The 14,790-nt window shown below is 46.9% G+C and overlaps 1 protein-coding gene across 4 annotated transcripts in view; it reads left to right on the top strand.

Annotated features, from left to right (window-relative positions):
• Positions 1-14,790, top strand: part of LOC144158571 (uncharacterized) — a 114,808-nt gene that overhangs the window by 81,130 nt on the left and 18,888 nt on the right. For 3 of the 4 annotated variants that reach the window (XM_077689535.1, XM_077689533.1, XM_077689532.1), the window contains exon 5: positions 7,865-10,012. The exons of the other annotated variant lie outside the window; for it this stretch is intronic. In XM_077689535.1, the coding sequence (XP_077545661.1) occupies positions 7,865-8,828 (964 nt within the window). In that variant the 3' untranslated portion in view covers positions 8,829-10,012. Of the gene's footprint in view, positions 1-7,864; positions 10,013-14,790 lie in introns of those variants that run through there. 4 annotated transcript variants of the gene reach the window in all.

The raw sequence follows: 14,790 nt of genomic DNA, 5'->3' as shown, positions 1-14,790 counted from the left end.
TTAAGGCGGTCCCCAAACTCTGGAGAGTTGTCCTTGAAATTTGTCTCATTACCTCCATCTGTTTATAGGTGCAGCCACATGGCCATTCGATACGAGAAAAAGAAATGTGGTGATAGCGCGGTTTTGCTAGCTTACAGTGAAGAAATATTGAAACGGTTATGGTACATAAATGTTCGTGAACGGCTTCACCAGAATGTTGCAGCTTGGCTCCTCCAAAATAGTGAAGGCCGGGAGTTTGTGGCCACATGCACGGGTTTTTAGTGCGACGGTGAATACTCTCCAGGCATGTGCAGTATTGGCAATGCATACAGAACTTTCACTGATTATGTTCTTTCGAAATGCCAGGCAGTCCATGAGGATCATTGTCTGCTCGATGGTGGCCATATTAAAAGGAGTATAGCTGGGACCAAATCGCAGCTCATTCAAAGATGACCGAAAGGCACGCGCTGGACTGTGTAGCCTTGTAGCGTCCTCTGTCTTTCATTTGTTGCCTGTTGCACGGAGAGGCCGAAACACTGCTTTTATTTGGCAATACAAGGGGTTGAAGTAGGAAAGTTTCCCATCTGCAGGCTCCTGGTTGATGCACGGCTTCTTCTGGTGACAGTGTATTACTAACTGCATGTCTTGGGCTGCTGTCACGCCAACTTGAAAAGGGCAATGTCTACCTTCGCTGAAAACTGAAGCTGCTAAACTTGCATCGCAACCTTGTCATGGCGCAGTTTCGTTGCAGCAAGGTTTCATACTTGCTACCATCCTGCAGATCCGCATGCTGTCGATGCTGGAGTGCCAAAAGGTCTGGTGAACATTCTGTCCGGCTTTGCAATATTCGCAACCTTGCGAGAATGAGAGAGATTTGGCCCATGTCCTTGATAATAAAGCAAGTGCTGCAGTGTGAATGCTTTCTTCTCAAGAAAGCTTTATCTCAGGTTCTACTAGCTTGGAGCCAGACAACTCATTTTTTAATGCGTAGCATTCTTTGCCAGTACCCGCACAGCCAGAATCATGTAAAGCCGTGCCTTTCCACAAAAATGCAGATATGGGGGAAGTTCCACTTTTAATTGTTATGGTGGCATAAATGGAGGTAATTGGTCAAACAGAATTTGAAAAATAAGAAAAAACAGCGAAAATTGGCAAACTGCCGAAAGCCCTGCATTTCCACAGAAATGCAGATTTTGGGGATGTCTCCCCTGTAATCATTCTAATAGTGTTAACAGAAATAATTAATCGGATAGAATAGCAAGAAACCAAAAAATAAGAAAAATAGAAACAAATAGCAAAAAGTCGCAAACCATGGGAGGCCATGCATTCTTACAAAAAATAAAAATTTAGCAGAAGTTCCACCTGTAATCGTTATAACAGTGTAAATGGAGATAATTGGCCGAACAGAATTTTGAAAAACAGAAAATTAAAAAAATGAAGAAATAGCGAAAAGTGGAGAACCGTGTTATGCCCTGCATTTCGAAAATGCAGATTTGGTGGAAGTTCCACCTGTAATCATAATAATAGCACTTAAAGGCCAACTGCACTCAATTTCAACGTCTTGAAAACACTCTGCTGAAAAAGAAAGCGAGAGGCAAAATACAACAGCTGAGATACGCGCGTGGACAGCACAAGCGCTCAGCAAAAATCAGAGATTTTGAAACCGAAATTGAGGAGAGTGCGGCCGTAAAATGACGTTGCAGCCGGCAAGCGAGTGGCCGAATGGTCAGTAGCTCGGGAGCAAGCCTGCGCGCAAGCTTCACACGCGCACGGGGCAGCAAGTGGGTGAAGCGTCCTCTGCAGAGCTCGACTGGTTCTCCAGCTGCGTGGCTGGTGGCCAGAGATTTTTTTAAACACTTCTGACTGATTAACGAGGCGTTTCTCAGGACTACCACTCGTGTTGCAGCTGATTTGGTGGTACTTACTGCACATTAAAAATAAATTTGGTTGAGGTGAAATTTGAGTGCAGTTGGCCTTTAATGGAGGTTATTGGTGGAACAGAATTTTGAAAAACCAAAATATGTGGCTGTAAAGAACTCACAGTATAGACAAGTGGCATAACATTGAGGCCTGATAAGGTGTCGGCACCCTTCGCCAGACAGTTTCGGGCCTTTTCCTCCTACCTCCCCCCCCCCCCCTCAAAGCCTCATCGCATCGCATCGCATAACATTGCTACACATTAGTGGAAAATTCTCTGAATTTCTGCAGATTTTTAAGACGTAAGATTTACAAAAAAATCATACACCCCTTTGTCTAATGGCGATGATGGTTGAATGTGAAGCTGTCTCATGAAGGATTCCTTGATTGTCGTCTGAGTTTGGACTTTGACTCCGAAACGACGCACTGACTGACTTGCAGAGAGGCGAGCTTTTCTAACCAGAAATTCCAATGGTCAACATGCATCCATTGGTTGCCAATGACACCAAGAAGTACACAAAAACACAAAACACCCGCCAAAGATCCCGTGATTAAAGCCAGTGCACGCTGTGCCGGAAGGAGGGTGAGAAAGGACAAGTCCAACAGACTTTAAAGTTAAACACACACAAGCGAAAGAACTTTTGCAGAGCCGGAGAAACAATAAGTCAGATGCTGCCGTCATCACTGGCCACTACACCTGGCTCCTGCTTGTTCATGAGGGTTCTGGCCGTGCCGTATTCGTCAAGTCGCATGAGCAAAGGAAATGGTCTTCCTCTTCCAGCATCAGTGCTATGCAAGAAAGTATTAGGGTATGCCGGTGCGCTGTGCGCTGCGGGAGGCCACGCACACACAGTCGATTTGTAACAGCTTCTCCACGGGGGGCTAGAGGTCCCGATGGATAAGAGTCATCAACCATTGGCCAGAGGGATGGTTTTGATGAGTTGACCTTGGTAGGTGCTCATTCCCAGGCCTTGGTTTATCGGTGTTGTGCTGGTCTCTTAGGTGACTCCATCTGGTCAGGCACTGAACGAAGCACCCCACTGGAACGGCCCTGGCTTAGTAAGGCATGCAACAGAACAACACTGAAAACATCACCGCATTGCCGGCAAACTCGAAGTCCAATCGACACTAAAGCTGTACAAGGCATTTAGTTGAGGCAAATTTATGCAAATAACTGCCTACAGTCGAACCCGAGTGTATTAAACCCGTTTACATCGAATTATCCTTGATATGGAACTATCTGGTCACAGTATATTTGCAGTGAGAAGATATGGCATAAAGTACGTTTGTAGTGAAAAAACATGTGAGCGACTGCCGATATATTGAACCCCAAATGACGCAGAAGTGGCCGCCAAAGTTGGCTTTCTCCAGTGGCAGAGGGGAAATTCCGCCGGCACACCCTTAAAGTGGTTTAGCGCTGCCACTCATGAGCAGCGGGCAGCTCTTCCTTCTTTATCTCGCTGTTTCTCCCTGTCGTGACTGTGACTGCACCATCGCGCCATGTAGGGTTAGCTGGTGACACCCCCTCTCGCAGATAATGATCCTGGCCTGCCCCCCATGCTCTCGTTTTTGTTTGTTTGTTGTGTTTGCAGTGTTTGCGCTTTGTGGGCTTTCTTCTGAAAGGTAGCTATAGTGGCTAGCACTAGTGTCCCTAAATAAAGGTTTATTTAGTGGCGCGGCAGAATGTGCCTTTCGCCGTGAAGCTGGCCATCATTAATCGATTTGAACTTGGTGAGAAGTTGGACATCCCCACAATGCACGAGATTTCCGAAGGACAGCTTCTCGAGGTAGGTTCTAGGCAGATGTCACAAAAGATGATGTACGAGATTCCCGAAGAACACCTTCTCGAAGTAGGTTCAGGGCAGATGTCACCAAAGAAACAGCCCGAAATTGCTTCATATCTGCAGACTTTTGCGTGCCAGTGATATCTGTGAAAATCTTGAGGAGTGTAACGAAGCCATGGCCGGTGTTGCCGAAGTGTGGAACGAGCTGTTAGAATTTCCGGATGCCATTGCCTGATCAATGGTCACGGAGTTTGTGAGTGTGGATGATGGTGTAGTGACTAAGGGAGAGTTTGGAAGACTACATTACCGACATGCACGGAGCACAAGTGAAAGCGGGGGTAACAAGGAAAGCAGTGACGGTCCTTTACTTACAGCCTCCGAAATGATTGGTGCACTTGCAGTAGTCCAACACTTCGTAGCAATGGTAAAGGTTGCAGCCTCAGCTGCTTCGACTCTTCACATGATGTGGAGAAGTGTGTACTGTTTCAAGCAGTGAGGTTGTCCATGGACAGGTCTATTCGGTTGTGCAGGTCTATTTTGTGGAAAAGTAAGGCAGTTTCACCAATAAAGTATTTTTATAAATGCTATGTGCTTTTATGACGCTCAGTTCCTTAGCTTGCTTATATCGAATTATATGTTATATCGAACCGATAGGTTTTTTTTTGCGAGTTCGATATAACCAGATTTTGACTGTGCACAAAGGCCAGACAACTTTAGTCAGCCACACAAACTTTGAAGGCTGACATTTTGCATCAATGGAAATGTCCTACACAAAAAGGAATGCAATCAAAACTTGAGTCAGGAAGAACAAAGCAATCAAAAGAGTGAGGTGTATGGAGGCCACTTCTTCTTTTGAGAGCTGCGACGTAAGCTCTCGGAAACACTGCGGTGGTTCAGTGGCTAAGGCGTTGTGCTGCTGAGCCCAAGGACATGGGGTCAATTCCCAGCCGCAGCGGCTGCTTTTCTGATGTAGGCGAAAACAAAAGACGCCCATGTGTTCAAGATTTTGGCGCACATTAATGATCGCCAGGCAGCCGAAATTAATTCAGAGCCCTCTGCTACGGGCCGCCTCATAACCTAGGTGTAGCCTCAGCGCATAAAACAGCACAAGAAAAAAAAAAAACACTTGAGCGCTCAGCACTGCCCTGAGCTTTCCCCCTTTTTAATTGCACTTTAGGTGTGCCCGTTCTTTAAAGGCTGTTGCGACCGTGTGAGAGGGCAGTGAGAAATCCCTGCGACAAATGTCAAATGTGTGGGAAAAACTGCCAAAACTTTCATCCCTTGAGCTAGGCGCACGCATTTGGTTTCGAAAGCACAGTACGCTTGGCAGTATGTGAGCATCTGTCATTACTCCTTGGCATGCCCACACTGAAACACTTGTCGCAAGTTTTTCAGCAGGTTTCTCTTTTCTGGTCGTCCCTCACCTCTTTAGCAGCATTATTGGTAAGCAAACACTGAAGGGTGCTACCACGGCTGCACTGGGCTGGAAGGGTGCTACCACGGCTGCTACCACGGCTGCACTGGGCCCATGCTGCTGTTTTCACTGTTGGCGCAGCTGACTGCAGCCTGTCATCGGGTGCTGGGACATTGTTTGGATGCAGCTTTCAACTCTGGAAAAATGACCAAAACATCGTTTTTTAGAAACCCACATATTCGGCTTCTATGTTTCCTATTCTGTGCGTCTGCAAAGTTTCTGCACTGAAAAGCGTCGCAAAGTGACATAAAAAATACTTTTGCCAGGCGCGGTGACAAACTATCAGCTCAAAAGGGCGAAAAAACGTCAATTTTTGGAGTGCTGTATCTCCGCATCGGTGCCATCGGCCGCGTCCATTTTGATATCGTTAGATCGGCCGAGCGATCGTCTTTCCGGTTCCGCTCGTCTCTTTTATCATCCTTCGTTCACAAACGCACAAACGGAAGAAAAGAAACAACGCACAAACGGAGCTAGAAATAGATGCTGACGCGTTATTGGTCCTCCGGTCGGAGTGCTTTAAAACGACCCTCCTGATTGGGTGTCGCAGCGCAATGCAAGCTGGCGGCCACCTCAACTGCGTAGCGTGTGGTTTGAGTTCATTTTCGCTGCTTCACTCGGCCAAGTTTCTGTTCAGTCTGTGGTATTCAACACGGGCGTTATCGCGATGGGAATGCCTGAGATCACGAGCCAGATTACGGGAAGTTGTGTGGCTCGAAAGGCGGAGGTCATCGAACGCTTTGTGGTGTGCATGACTGTACCGTCCCCAGACCCCGGAGGGTGACGCAGTGTGCGCGCTTGTGGTAGCGGTTCGTGAAGTGAATTTTTGTTGGATTTGCGATGTTTACACGCTTAGTTATTGCTGTGTTTTGGCTGTAGGCTCGCCAGCCTTGGGAAAGAAACGGTCGACGCGTCAAACGCTGCGGCACGCACGGCATAGCCGACGCGCATTGGAGCATCACATGACTGGGCAACCGGTTACGATTGAATGCCAGTAGTTGTAAATAATACCTGCGACGTTAGATTTAATCTTAAAAGCGACCTGACCAGCCATATCAGGGATAATCAAAGTACGATATGTCGCGGTAAGCGTGCGCAGCGATGCGCGCGAGCCATATTGCCTTTCTTGTGCAACGTTTCCCGTGTACTTCTAATAATCATGCAAACAGGTTTGAGTTAGTAATATAGGAATAAAAATATGTTCTCTGCGTTAAAAATGTACGTTACAGTCGCAGTATTTACAGTGATTTTTTTTTAAGGGAAATTATTGATGCCATACATCTATGGCTTGGCATACTGGCTGTGCTGTGAGAAATATTGCATGCCTTGAATGTCAAAAGTAGTAAAAAAAATGCCCTTGCATTGAAGTTGGGAGTTATGCAGAATATTCTACCAAGCTTCAAACTCATTTGCATCCTTGTGGTATGCAAACTTTTGGCAACCTACACCTGCACGTATGAGTAGTAAGTTGCTGTGCCAGGCAAGATGATAAAACAAAAAAAACCCAAAAATTTCCAAATTTAAGTAAAAAAAGGCTTCACTTGCTGCCATGGTGAGAACACTGCAAAGGGAGGTTGTCCAGTGTGATACAGCCAACCAGCTAACCTACTTTGCATTGAAAGTCCATTGAAACCCATCTCCCCCTCCTGTTTGTCTGCAAACTGGGGTATGTACTCTTCACAGAGGAGCTGAAAATGATGTTCTGTGGAAAGAGAAAGGCTGTAAAAGGCACTCCAATTTCAAGGCATTGCTTTCCAGAATCCCAATGTTCAAAAGGACATAAAAGGCCACAACCCTGATGACTTTTGATAAGCGAAACCTATGTTGCAACTTCGAAGCTGTTTTCTCAAAGCAGTTTTTTTTGCCACCTGTGTCGCTTGTTCCAGGGATTTCTTTGTGACCGCTGGGTCTATTTTGATTCCGTTTCTTGCATTACATTCTTTGATGAACAGTTCAGGTCGTTACACTCTTGGTTTTCCAGATTTGTTTTTTGTGATTTTTTTTAGTCGTTCATAGTCGACATGCCTGTTGCACATTAACCTCTAAAAAAATGAAAACTAAAAAGCATTGTGTTGTAAAAAAACATTGTAAAACTGTCACGACCTCGTCCATTTATTTGGGAATGCAAAGCACTTCGAACAAGTTTTCTATCGTGTTTTATAAGCCGCTCAAGCTTGGTACAAGCGGAACAGAAAGAAAATTTAATAAATAAAAAAGTTCTCAAAATATTACTTTGAAATTTTTATGGTGTTATCACAGAAGCATTTCCATTGCTCTGCCAATTTTCATCAAAATCCACAAAGAAATAAAAAAGTAGATTTGGAAAGCCACGTCCCCCTTAACACGATGTTGTTTAACATTGTCTAACATGGTATGGGGAAATAAACTTTATGTGAGGCTTTGTGGACTCACTTTAAATATAGGTAAATTAATAGACAAGTGGTGAGCATATCCTTTACATATCTTCAGCAACCCTCCACCAACCCCTTTCTCAATTTTTAAATTTATTGCTTTATCAAAGATGCTACTTTCAAGATGTCAGCACCATAAAATGTGAACTTCGCATCAACCCAACACTGTCTTACATATCTTGCCAGTTGCTTCTATTTCTCACTTTTATTAGAACTGTCGGGTTAGGTAAAAGTAGCATATGTCAGTTGCCAGTATGGTACTACACATAAAAGTTCTTTTTTTTTCTTTTTTGTCGCCATAGGGACCCAACCAACGATCACGAGAGGATCAGTTTCGGAGGGCAGCCGTATGCGTGCGAATCCAGTCAGCAGTGCAGCCTTTTGAAGACCCCCTTCATCATTTATGAAACCGTGGATGTCAGCGAACTGCCTTACACCTGCAATGCCTGCAAGAAAGTCTTTGCTCAGGAATGCGATCTTCTCGCACACAGCAGAGTGCACACTGATGAAAGACCTTACTTATGCGAGATCTGCCAGAAGAGATTCACACAGAAAGGGATACTAGTGAACCACATGAAGCTGCATAGTGGTGAAAAACCGCATGTATGTGATATATGTCAGAAAGCGTTTATTAAGAAAGGAAATTTGAATCGGCACAGGAGGTCCCACAGCGGCGAAAGGCCATTTGTATGTAGTATCTGTCGGAAAGAGTTTACCCAGAAGGCGCACCTGGTAGCCCACGAAATGTTGCATGCAGGGAACAAGCCGTACACTTGTGGCGCCTGCCAGAAAACCTTTGCAAAAAAAGATAATCTTGTTAGGCACCAGAAATCTCACTCCGGTGAAAGGCCTTACGTTTGCGATAGCTGTCAGAAGAGCTTTGCGAAGAAAGAAAACCTGCTTGGGCACCAAAAGCTGCACACTGTCACAAATCTCCACGCCTGCGGCACCTGTGGCATGAGCTTCCCGAAGAAGGATAGCCTGCTTAGGCACGAGAAATTGCATACTGGTGAAAGGGTGTACATGTGTGATGTCTGTCAAGTAGGCTTTGGGAAGAAAGATACCCTGGCTAGACACGAATTATTGCACAGTGGTGAACGACCGTATGTTTGCCGGTTTTGCCAAAAGAGCTTTGCTCAGAAGGATACCCTGGTTGGGCATGAAAAATTGCACTCAGGTGAAAAGCCACACGTCTGCAAGACCTGCCAGAGGGGCTTTGCTAAGAAAGGGAACCTGGTTAGCCATGAAAAGCTGCACAGGGTTTAGAATACAGGTGCCTGAAACTTCTGAGGTGGTTGTAGAAATTACCTTTATCATCTTTCTGCAGAGCATGGAGATGAGGCGAAAGCCAGTTCGATCGAAAAGGCTGAGTCCACAGATTGCGCTACGTGGTGAGCCCCGAAGCGCAAGCATCCAGCCAAGCAGTTCAGCATTAAGTGCCCGGCTGAGGTTACTTGCGTATAATTTCTCTTCCTCATTTGGTTGCCCTGTGAGCCCTTTTTTTCAGTTTCTGCTACCGTATTTTCCGGTGTATAAGTCGCGTTTTTTTTTTCTGAAATTTTCGTTGGTGCATCTTATCCACCGATGTGACTTATGTATGGAATAAATTTGGTACGTGCCAGCCGTGCGTGGTCCGCGCTCGAAAAGGTGCCTGTGTGCTGCGTGATGTCAGCGCCTGTTAAGAGACACAGCTCTATGGTCTAAATGAATGATTTGTTAGCGAGTCAGAAGATGGCTTCGATGGTTTTGCTTAAACACTCTCTGTAAGAACATGCCATCTGTGTGTATCAGTAAATCCTTTTTTTTTTTAAAGTTCTGTCTAGACTTTAGATGGTAGATGCACGTGTCTACCGCTGCTTACCAGGGGATGCGTTCAGAGGCTTTTGCTGCATTTTCTAACGAACTGATCCTCTATGAGTTTACCTGCTTAACAAGTGTGTTTTGTACACCGGTGCATCTTATACACCGGTGGGACTTATATACGTTTTTTTTTCCGGAAAAACTGCCGTTTTGAGGGGGGTGCGACTTATACAAAAGTGTGACTTATACACTGAAAAATACGGCATACCTTTCCTCAGCAAGGGTATTCTCAAAATGTTGCCTATTTCTACTGATGGCGGTGGCAGCTGTCAAGCAACTCATGTTGAGGGTACTTTTTGGGTGCACAATTGGGCCATGGGAGACTGCACGCCACCTACTAACGTTATGCACTGAACGTTATCATAAACATTTAGATAAAAACTAACATTACTGCTTGTGGCCGATAGTTCATTAGCAATTTGCATTTAATGTATGAGCGAAAGGTAGTCATGGGGAATTCCCTGTCTTCCAAATAAGGGTAACATTGAGGGAAGTTCGCACAGGACCCGCATAATTGGAGATTAATGGGAGAGGCCGTTGCCGTGCAGTTGGCGTAGATAGGCTGCTGCTGCTGCTGCTGCTGCTGATGATGATAATGATGAGGGAAGTTACCATTCATCTCAGTTTTACTCATTACGCCGGGGAGGGTAGGGTTGCCACAATGACCAGTTTTGGACGAGCCCGACTGGTTTTTTAGACAGCGGGCCGGTTGCTGGTCTGGACCGAAAACCGGCCGATATTGGCGGGTTTTTGGCCTGTTGTGACCGTAAGCACAGCAACTATGGCAATAAATATGTATTGACAAGCTGTGCAAAGACACTTTAGCAAAGGAAATACGTGGGCGAGCACGATTCCTGAGATGGAGGAGACCAAAGGGAGGACAACACAACAAAATGCCGCCGGTGCGTTTAGCAAGTGCTGTTACTTTTCAGTGCAGCTTATTCAGAGCAATAGCCAAAATCTCAATCGCCTTCAGTGCAAACGTGATGCTGATTTCTTTGGAGGAAAATGCTATAAGAAATGGCATTGCATGTCAATAAAAAAATGTGGTTGATCCCTCTTTGACAGGAATTGGCAAAATACGAAAGTGAAAGGGGCCTTCACAGGAGCAGTTGCATGTTAAAGGAACCTCCTTGCGCGCGAGCCTGACCCCGCAAGACGAAGTGACACGGACACACAAAAAACAAAAAACAGGGGAGGGTGCCTCAATTCATGCGTGTCCCCCGTACGTGAAGGCGCTGGCATTCAGGCACCAACTGTCGGCGCTCATCAGCGTCATGATGCACCACATCGCTTCGCCTCTTCTAGATGGCGTGCACCATCTGAGTGAGTCATAGGGAAAGACGTAAGGCGCGTTCGTACAGTTGCTCACATCTCGGTTCGTAGTGCAGTGGGAAGAGCGCCACGAACCTCCCGTTGCGGCCAGAGAGTCGTGCGCTCAAAACCGGGTGCCGCCGCGTCACTGGCACTTTTTCTGGCGACGTCATTTCTGTGACGGATATCACGTCACCAAAACCTTTGTGTACCTGGGCGTAAAACACTTTCGTGTTAAAAAACGTGGCGTCTTTTTTTCAACCCAATCAGTGAAAGGAGGCAACCCCACTGGAGAGACCTTGGAGTAGCACACTGGTAATAGGGTTTTCCATTCGCGCTGTTCATGCAATGCTTCCATGTGATAGCTCGCGTATTTGGGTTCTCCAAAATGTGGCTTGATAGCAGAACTTTTTCAGTGTGTCTGAAACTCTTTTTATGAATAGTTTACATAGAAGCCCTGGAGAGACTGTACACCTCAGAATTTTGACATTTGAAGGGCAGGAATTTTTTTCAGTGATACTTTGCCGTAACTGAGCTCAGGACGTGTTATGGGAGCTCGTTGCGATTGGCCGAGACCGGCAGTATTTAATGCAAATTAAACGGGGATTGTAAGCTTGCAGAATGTGCTCTTTTCGCCTAAATTTAGTGCACATGCTTTTTATAACAGGAAGAGTGATGGGGTAAACAATGGAAGTTACAAACAAACATGTAAACATAGAAGCACCAGTGCGTACAGCACGCAGTATGCTGGTCAAAGCTGCACAGCCATCGAGCACATTCGTCTTGTCTGACACGACAGTGACCATTTGGCATAAGCGGCATCGCCACTTACCTTACTTGACCTTGGTTGTTGAGCATATTTAATTTTTCAGGAATGATTACTATCAACCTATAACAATTTTAAGCCAGGTACAAATGCAGTCAAAGACAGATCAAGTGTGGGCAGCAGTCTTTGATCGGTACTATCGCCCCACCTATGAAGGCAGACCGTAAAGAAGGCAAAATTACGCCCATCTTCCCGCGAGGGAACCCTGATGTGATGCGACGCATCGGGGGGTTCAATTGGCGTTTCCATTGGGTTGATTTTCTAAATCGGGTGAAACGTGTTGTGATCGCGTATGATGCATTCCATCACATGCGAGTGTTCTCATACGCGGGAAGATGGGCGTAATTTTACTTTAGCGTTTGGAGTGACGCTGGTATTGGATTGTGTCACACCACTCGCTGAAGGGACCGTCGCTTCCATCACGTCTTCATCGGAAGAATCGAGTCAAGCACGCAGTCGTCAAGCAAAGTGACGCGAAGTCGAACGACAGTGAGCGCTGAGTGAACCGCCGCAGCGCGCTACCCGCTTTATAGTCACAGCGCCTGAAGGAGAAGCGACAGCGGAGGAGAGTCGTGCATGTGCGCACTTGCCCGACCGGAGCGGAGTGAAAGCGCGTGCACGCAGCTGTTGTTTATGATAATGAGACGGAGTGAGAGTGTTGCGCACAGCTGTCGGAGAGAAGAACGGAGGAGAGTCGCGCATGCGCAGGTGGCGTGCGGACGCCGCCGACGCAGGAGGGACATGCCTCAGAGCAAGAGATGCGCCGCATCTAAAAATTTTAACATATCACCCTTAGCAGCAGCCTTAGTCAACATAACAACATTCGTTTTAGGCACATTTTATGAATATGCCTTTGCTTTGACTGCGTGGCCAAACACACGATTTTGTGGGAGAATCAAAATATTGGCTCTAAATGTTTAATTTTTCAGTTAATAAAGCAGCCTTTGCTTCCATACAAGCATTGGGCGTAGTACAAAGCACCAAATATTTCGAATAAAACAAACTTGTATTTTGTATTTACAGCCCTTATAAAGACTCGATGAGGCAGCCTAACAAGTTTGAAGGAATTGGAAGTACGGCTGGCAGTCAACTGCAGGATATGTGGCTGCACTGCTCTGCAATAAGTGCACTTGTTGCTAAACACAAAGACCAACTCACACACAAGATCATTGAGGTTCAAATGACTGCAGAGGCAGCGGATCAAAGTGCACGCACTGCTTCAGTGCACTGTCAAAAAAATGACTCACTATTTTGTGTCTGAAATCACATGATTAAGCCTGGTGTGAGGAGGCGCTGCTCACCGCACAGGGGTCGGCACGTAGAAGCGAGGAAGACGAGGTGTGCGGAGGCGGTAGAAGGGCGCGGGAGAGAAGAAGGAGGAGGAAGAAGACGGGGGTGGCACGGAGAAGCAGGAAGAACGAGGTTCGGGGAGCGACCTGCCGGACGCTAACGTTCGGGGAACCTCCGCTCCGAGCCGCGCCTTTCTCCTGGAGACTCTCTGCTGGGTGTGAACGCCCAGGAGATCTCCGCGCCGAGCTACACCAGGTCTCTTCGAGCCACCGAGTAGCAGCGTCAGAAAGGCTCTGAAATCCTTCAAGCAAGAAGCTCTTTGCATCGACCAGCAGCAGCGCTACCGACTAGGGCCTCGCGTCAGCACACCGCTCAAGCATACTGACCAGCGCACCGAGCCAAGTGCACCTACCCAGCTCACAGACGTCAACAACTTCCACACGTGAGCGCGAACTATTTTGGGGCGCGAACTTTGTTGCGTAGGACATTACCCCTCGTGACTTGATTATGTTAATGCTCATTTATCTATTTTTTCAGTGATTTGTCCCGTAAATACACGTTGTCCTTGTCCGCAGCCAACAGCCTCGTCCTTCCCCGCCTGATCAGATTAACACCTCCTTATCGTAAAAACAACCTGCATCACAAAAATGGCGTCCACGGCAGGACTCTCTGAATATTTTACAGAGAGTTGAGGAGGTTTTACTTTTGGCGGAGAGGAGAGTATTTGGCAGCCGACATGGAATTAGACAATTTGCTCAAGATTGGCAAAGGGCTAGGACTGGCGGGCGCTGAGCTCAGGGAATGGTTGGAGAGAGAGGCAGACGCTGCTCGTGAAAGAAGGGCACGCGCGAGAGACGCAGAAGTGCGAAGACTCCAACTCGAACTGGCCGCTCTAGACCGCAAGATAGAGCTCGTGAAGAATTCATCGAGGCTCTCAATTGCAGAGTTTGACCTTGAATTCTTTGAGATAGATAGTCGCCTCGAAGAGAACGGAGGAAGCATTGAGCTACGGGCACGGGAGAGAGAAGTCTCGTGGGTGGCAGTCGGCGATGAGGCCATACGGAAAAAAGAAGATAAAGGAAAGGATTTTGAAAAGCCAGCCGCAGAGGGGGAAGTGGTGTTCCAGGCACGAGAAGTTGAACGTGCTGACTGTGGCACGCAGGCAGACGAACCGCGTGCTGGAATGCCTACTGTAGATGCGCCGAGTGAGGTCAGCGGTGCACACCTAGATGGCGAGTCATCCGAGCCGTTTGGAACGCGCTCTCTGTCGGAACGCTTCGCTGTCGCACGACAGGCGCGAAGAAATGAATCGAGCAGGGAAGTCCTGCAAAAGCGCGTGGTCCCGCGCAAAAGGCTGTTGCTAGCCGAGAATGACCAAGCTGTGACACACTGCTTCCTGCAGAAACGAACACGTTCTCGCAAGAAAGTTCTCACGCACGAAGGGGTTACAGTTGTTGCGCACTCAGTGAGAGCTCAATTAACTGGGCCGAAGAGCGCGCGCACACGCAAAGCTGCGGGTGCAGTCAAAAGGTACCGATCTTTCAAGATGCGGTTGCGGGAGTCATCATGCGGCACCATTGCGATTGACAGAATCCCTTGGAGAAGCCAACCCGACCATGTAGCCAAAGGAGTCCAATGGACGCGTCGGAAGAAGGTGAAGATGAAGGTACGTGTGAAGTAACCGGACTGAAGACACTAATTCGACTTGGCTAGCAATCTCATGCCTAAGGGAAAGGGACACACATGAAAATACTTTATTTTATGAAAGGAAAGTGCTAGATTGCTGTGTAATACCTTGAAAGGTTGTGCTCTGTCAAATGGATGCGGACTACTTGAGCCGCCTTCAGTGAGGGCATGGAAGGGTCCCGGTTCGTAGAACTGTTGTTTGTCACTATTTCTGTGCATGTTTAGTGTTTCTGTGCATTTTGAATCATATGT

Source organism: Haemaphysalis longicornis, unplaced genomic scaffold (genome assembly GCF_048455015.1).
Source record: "Haemaphysalis longicornis isolate Haplotype H1 unplaced genomic scaffold, Haemaphysalis longicornis Haplotype H1 scaffold_10, whole genome shotgun sequence".
In the NCBI taxonomy this organism is placed as follows: domain Eukaryota; kingdom Metazoa; phylum Arthropoda; class Arachnida; order Ixodida; family Ixodidae; genus Haemaphysalis; species Haemaphysalis longicornis.
This window is presented reverse-complemented; position numbering and strand designations above follow the sequence as displayed.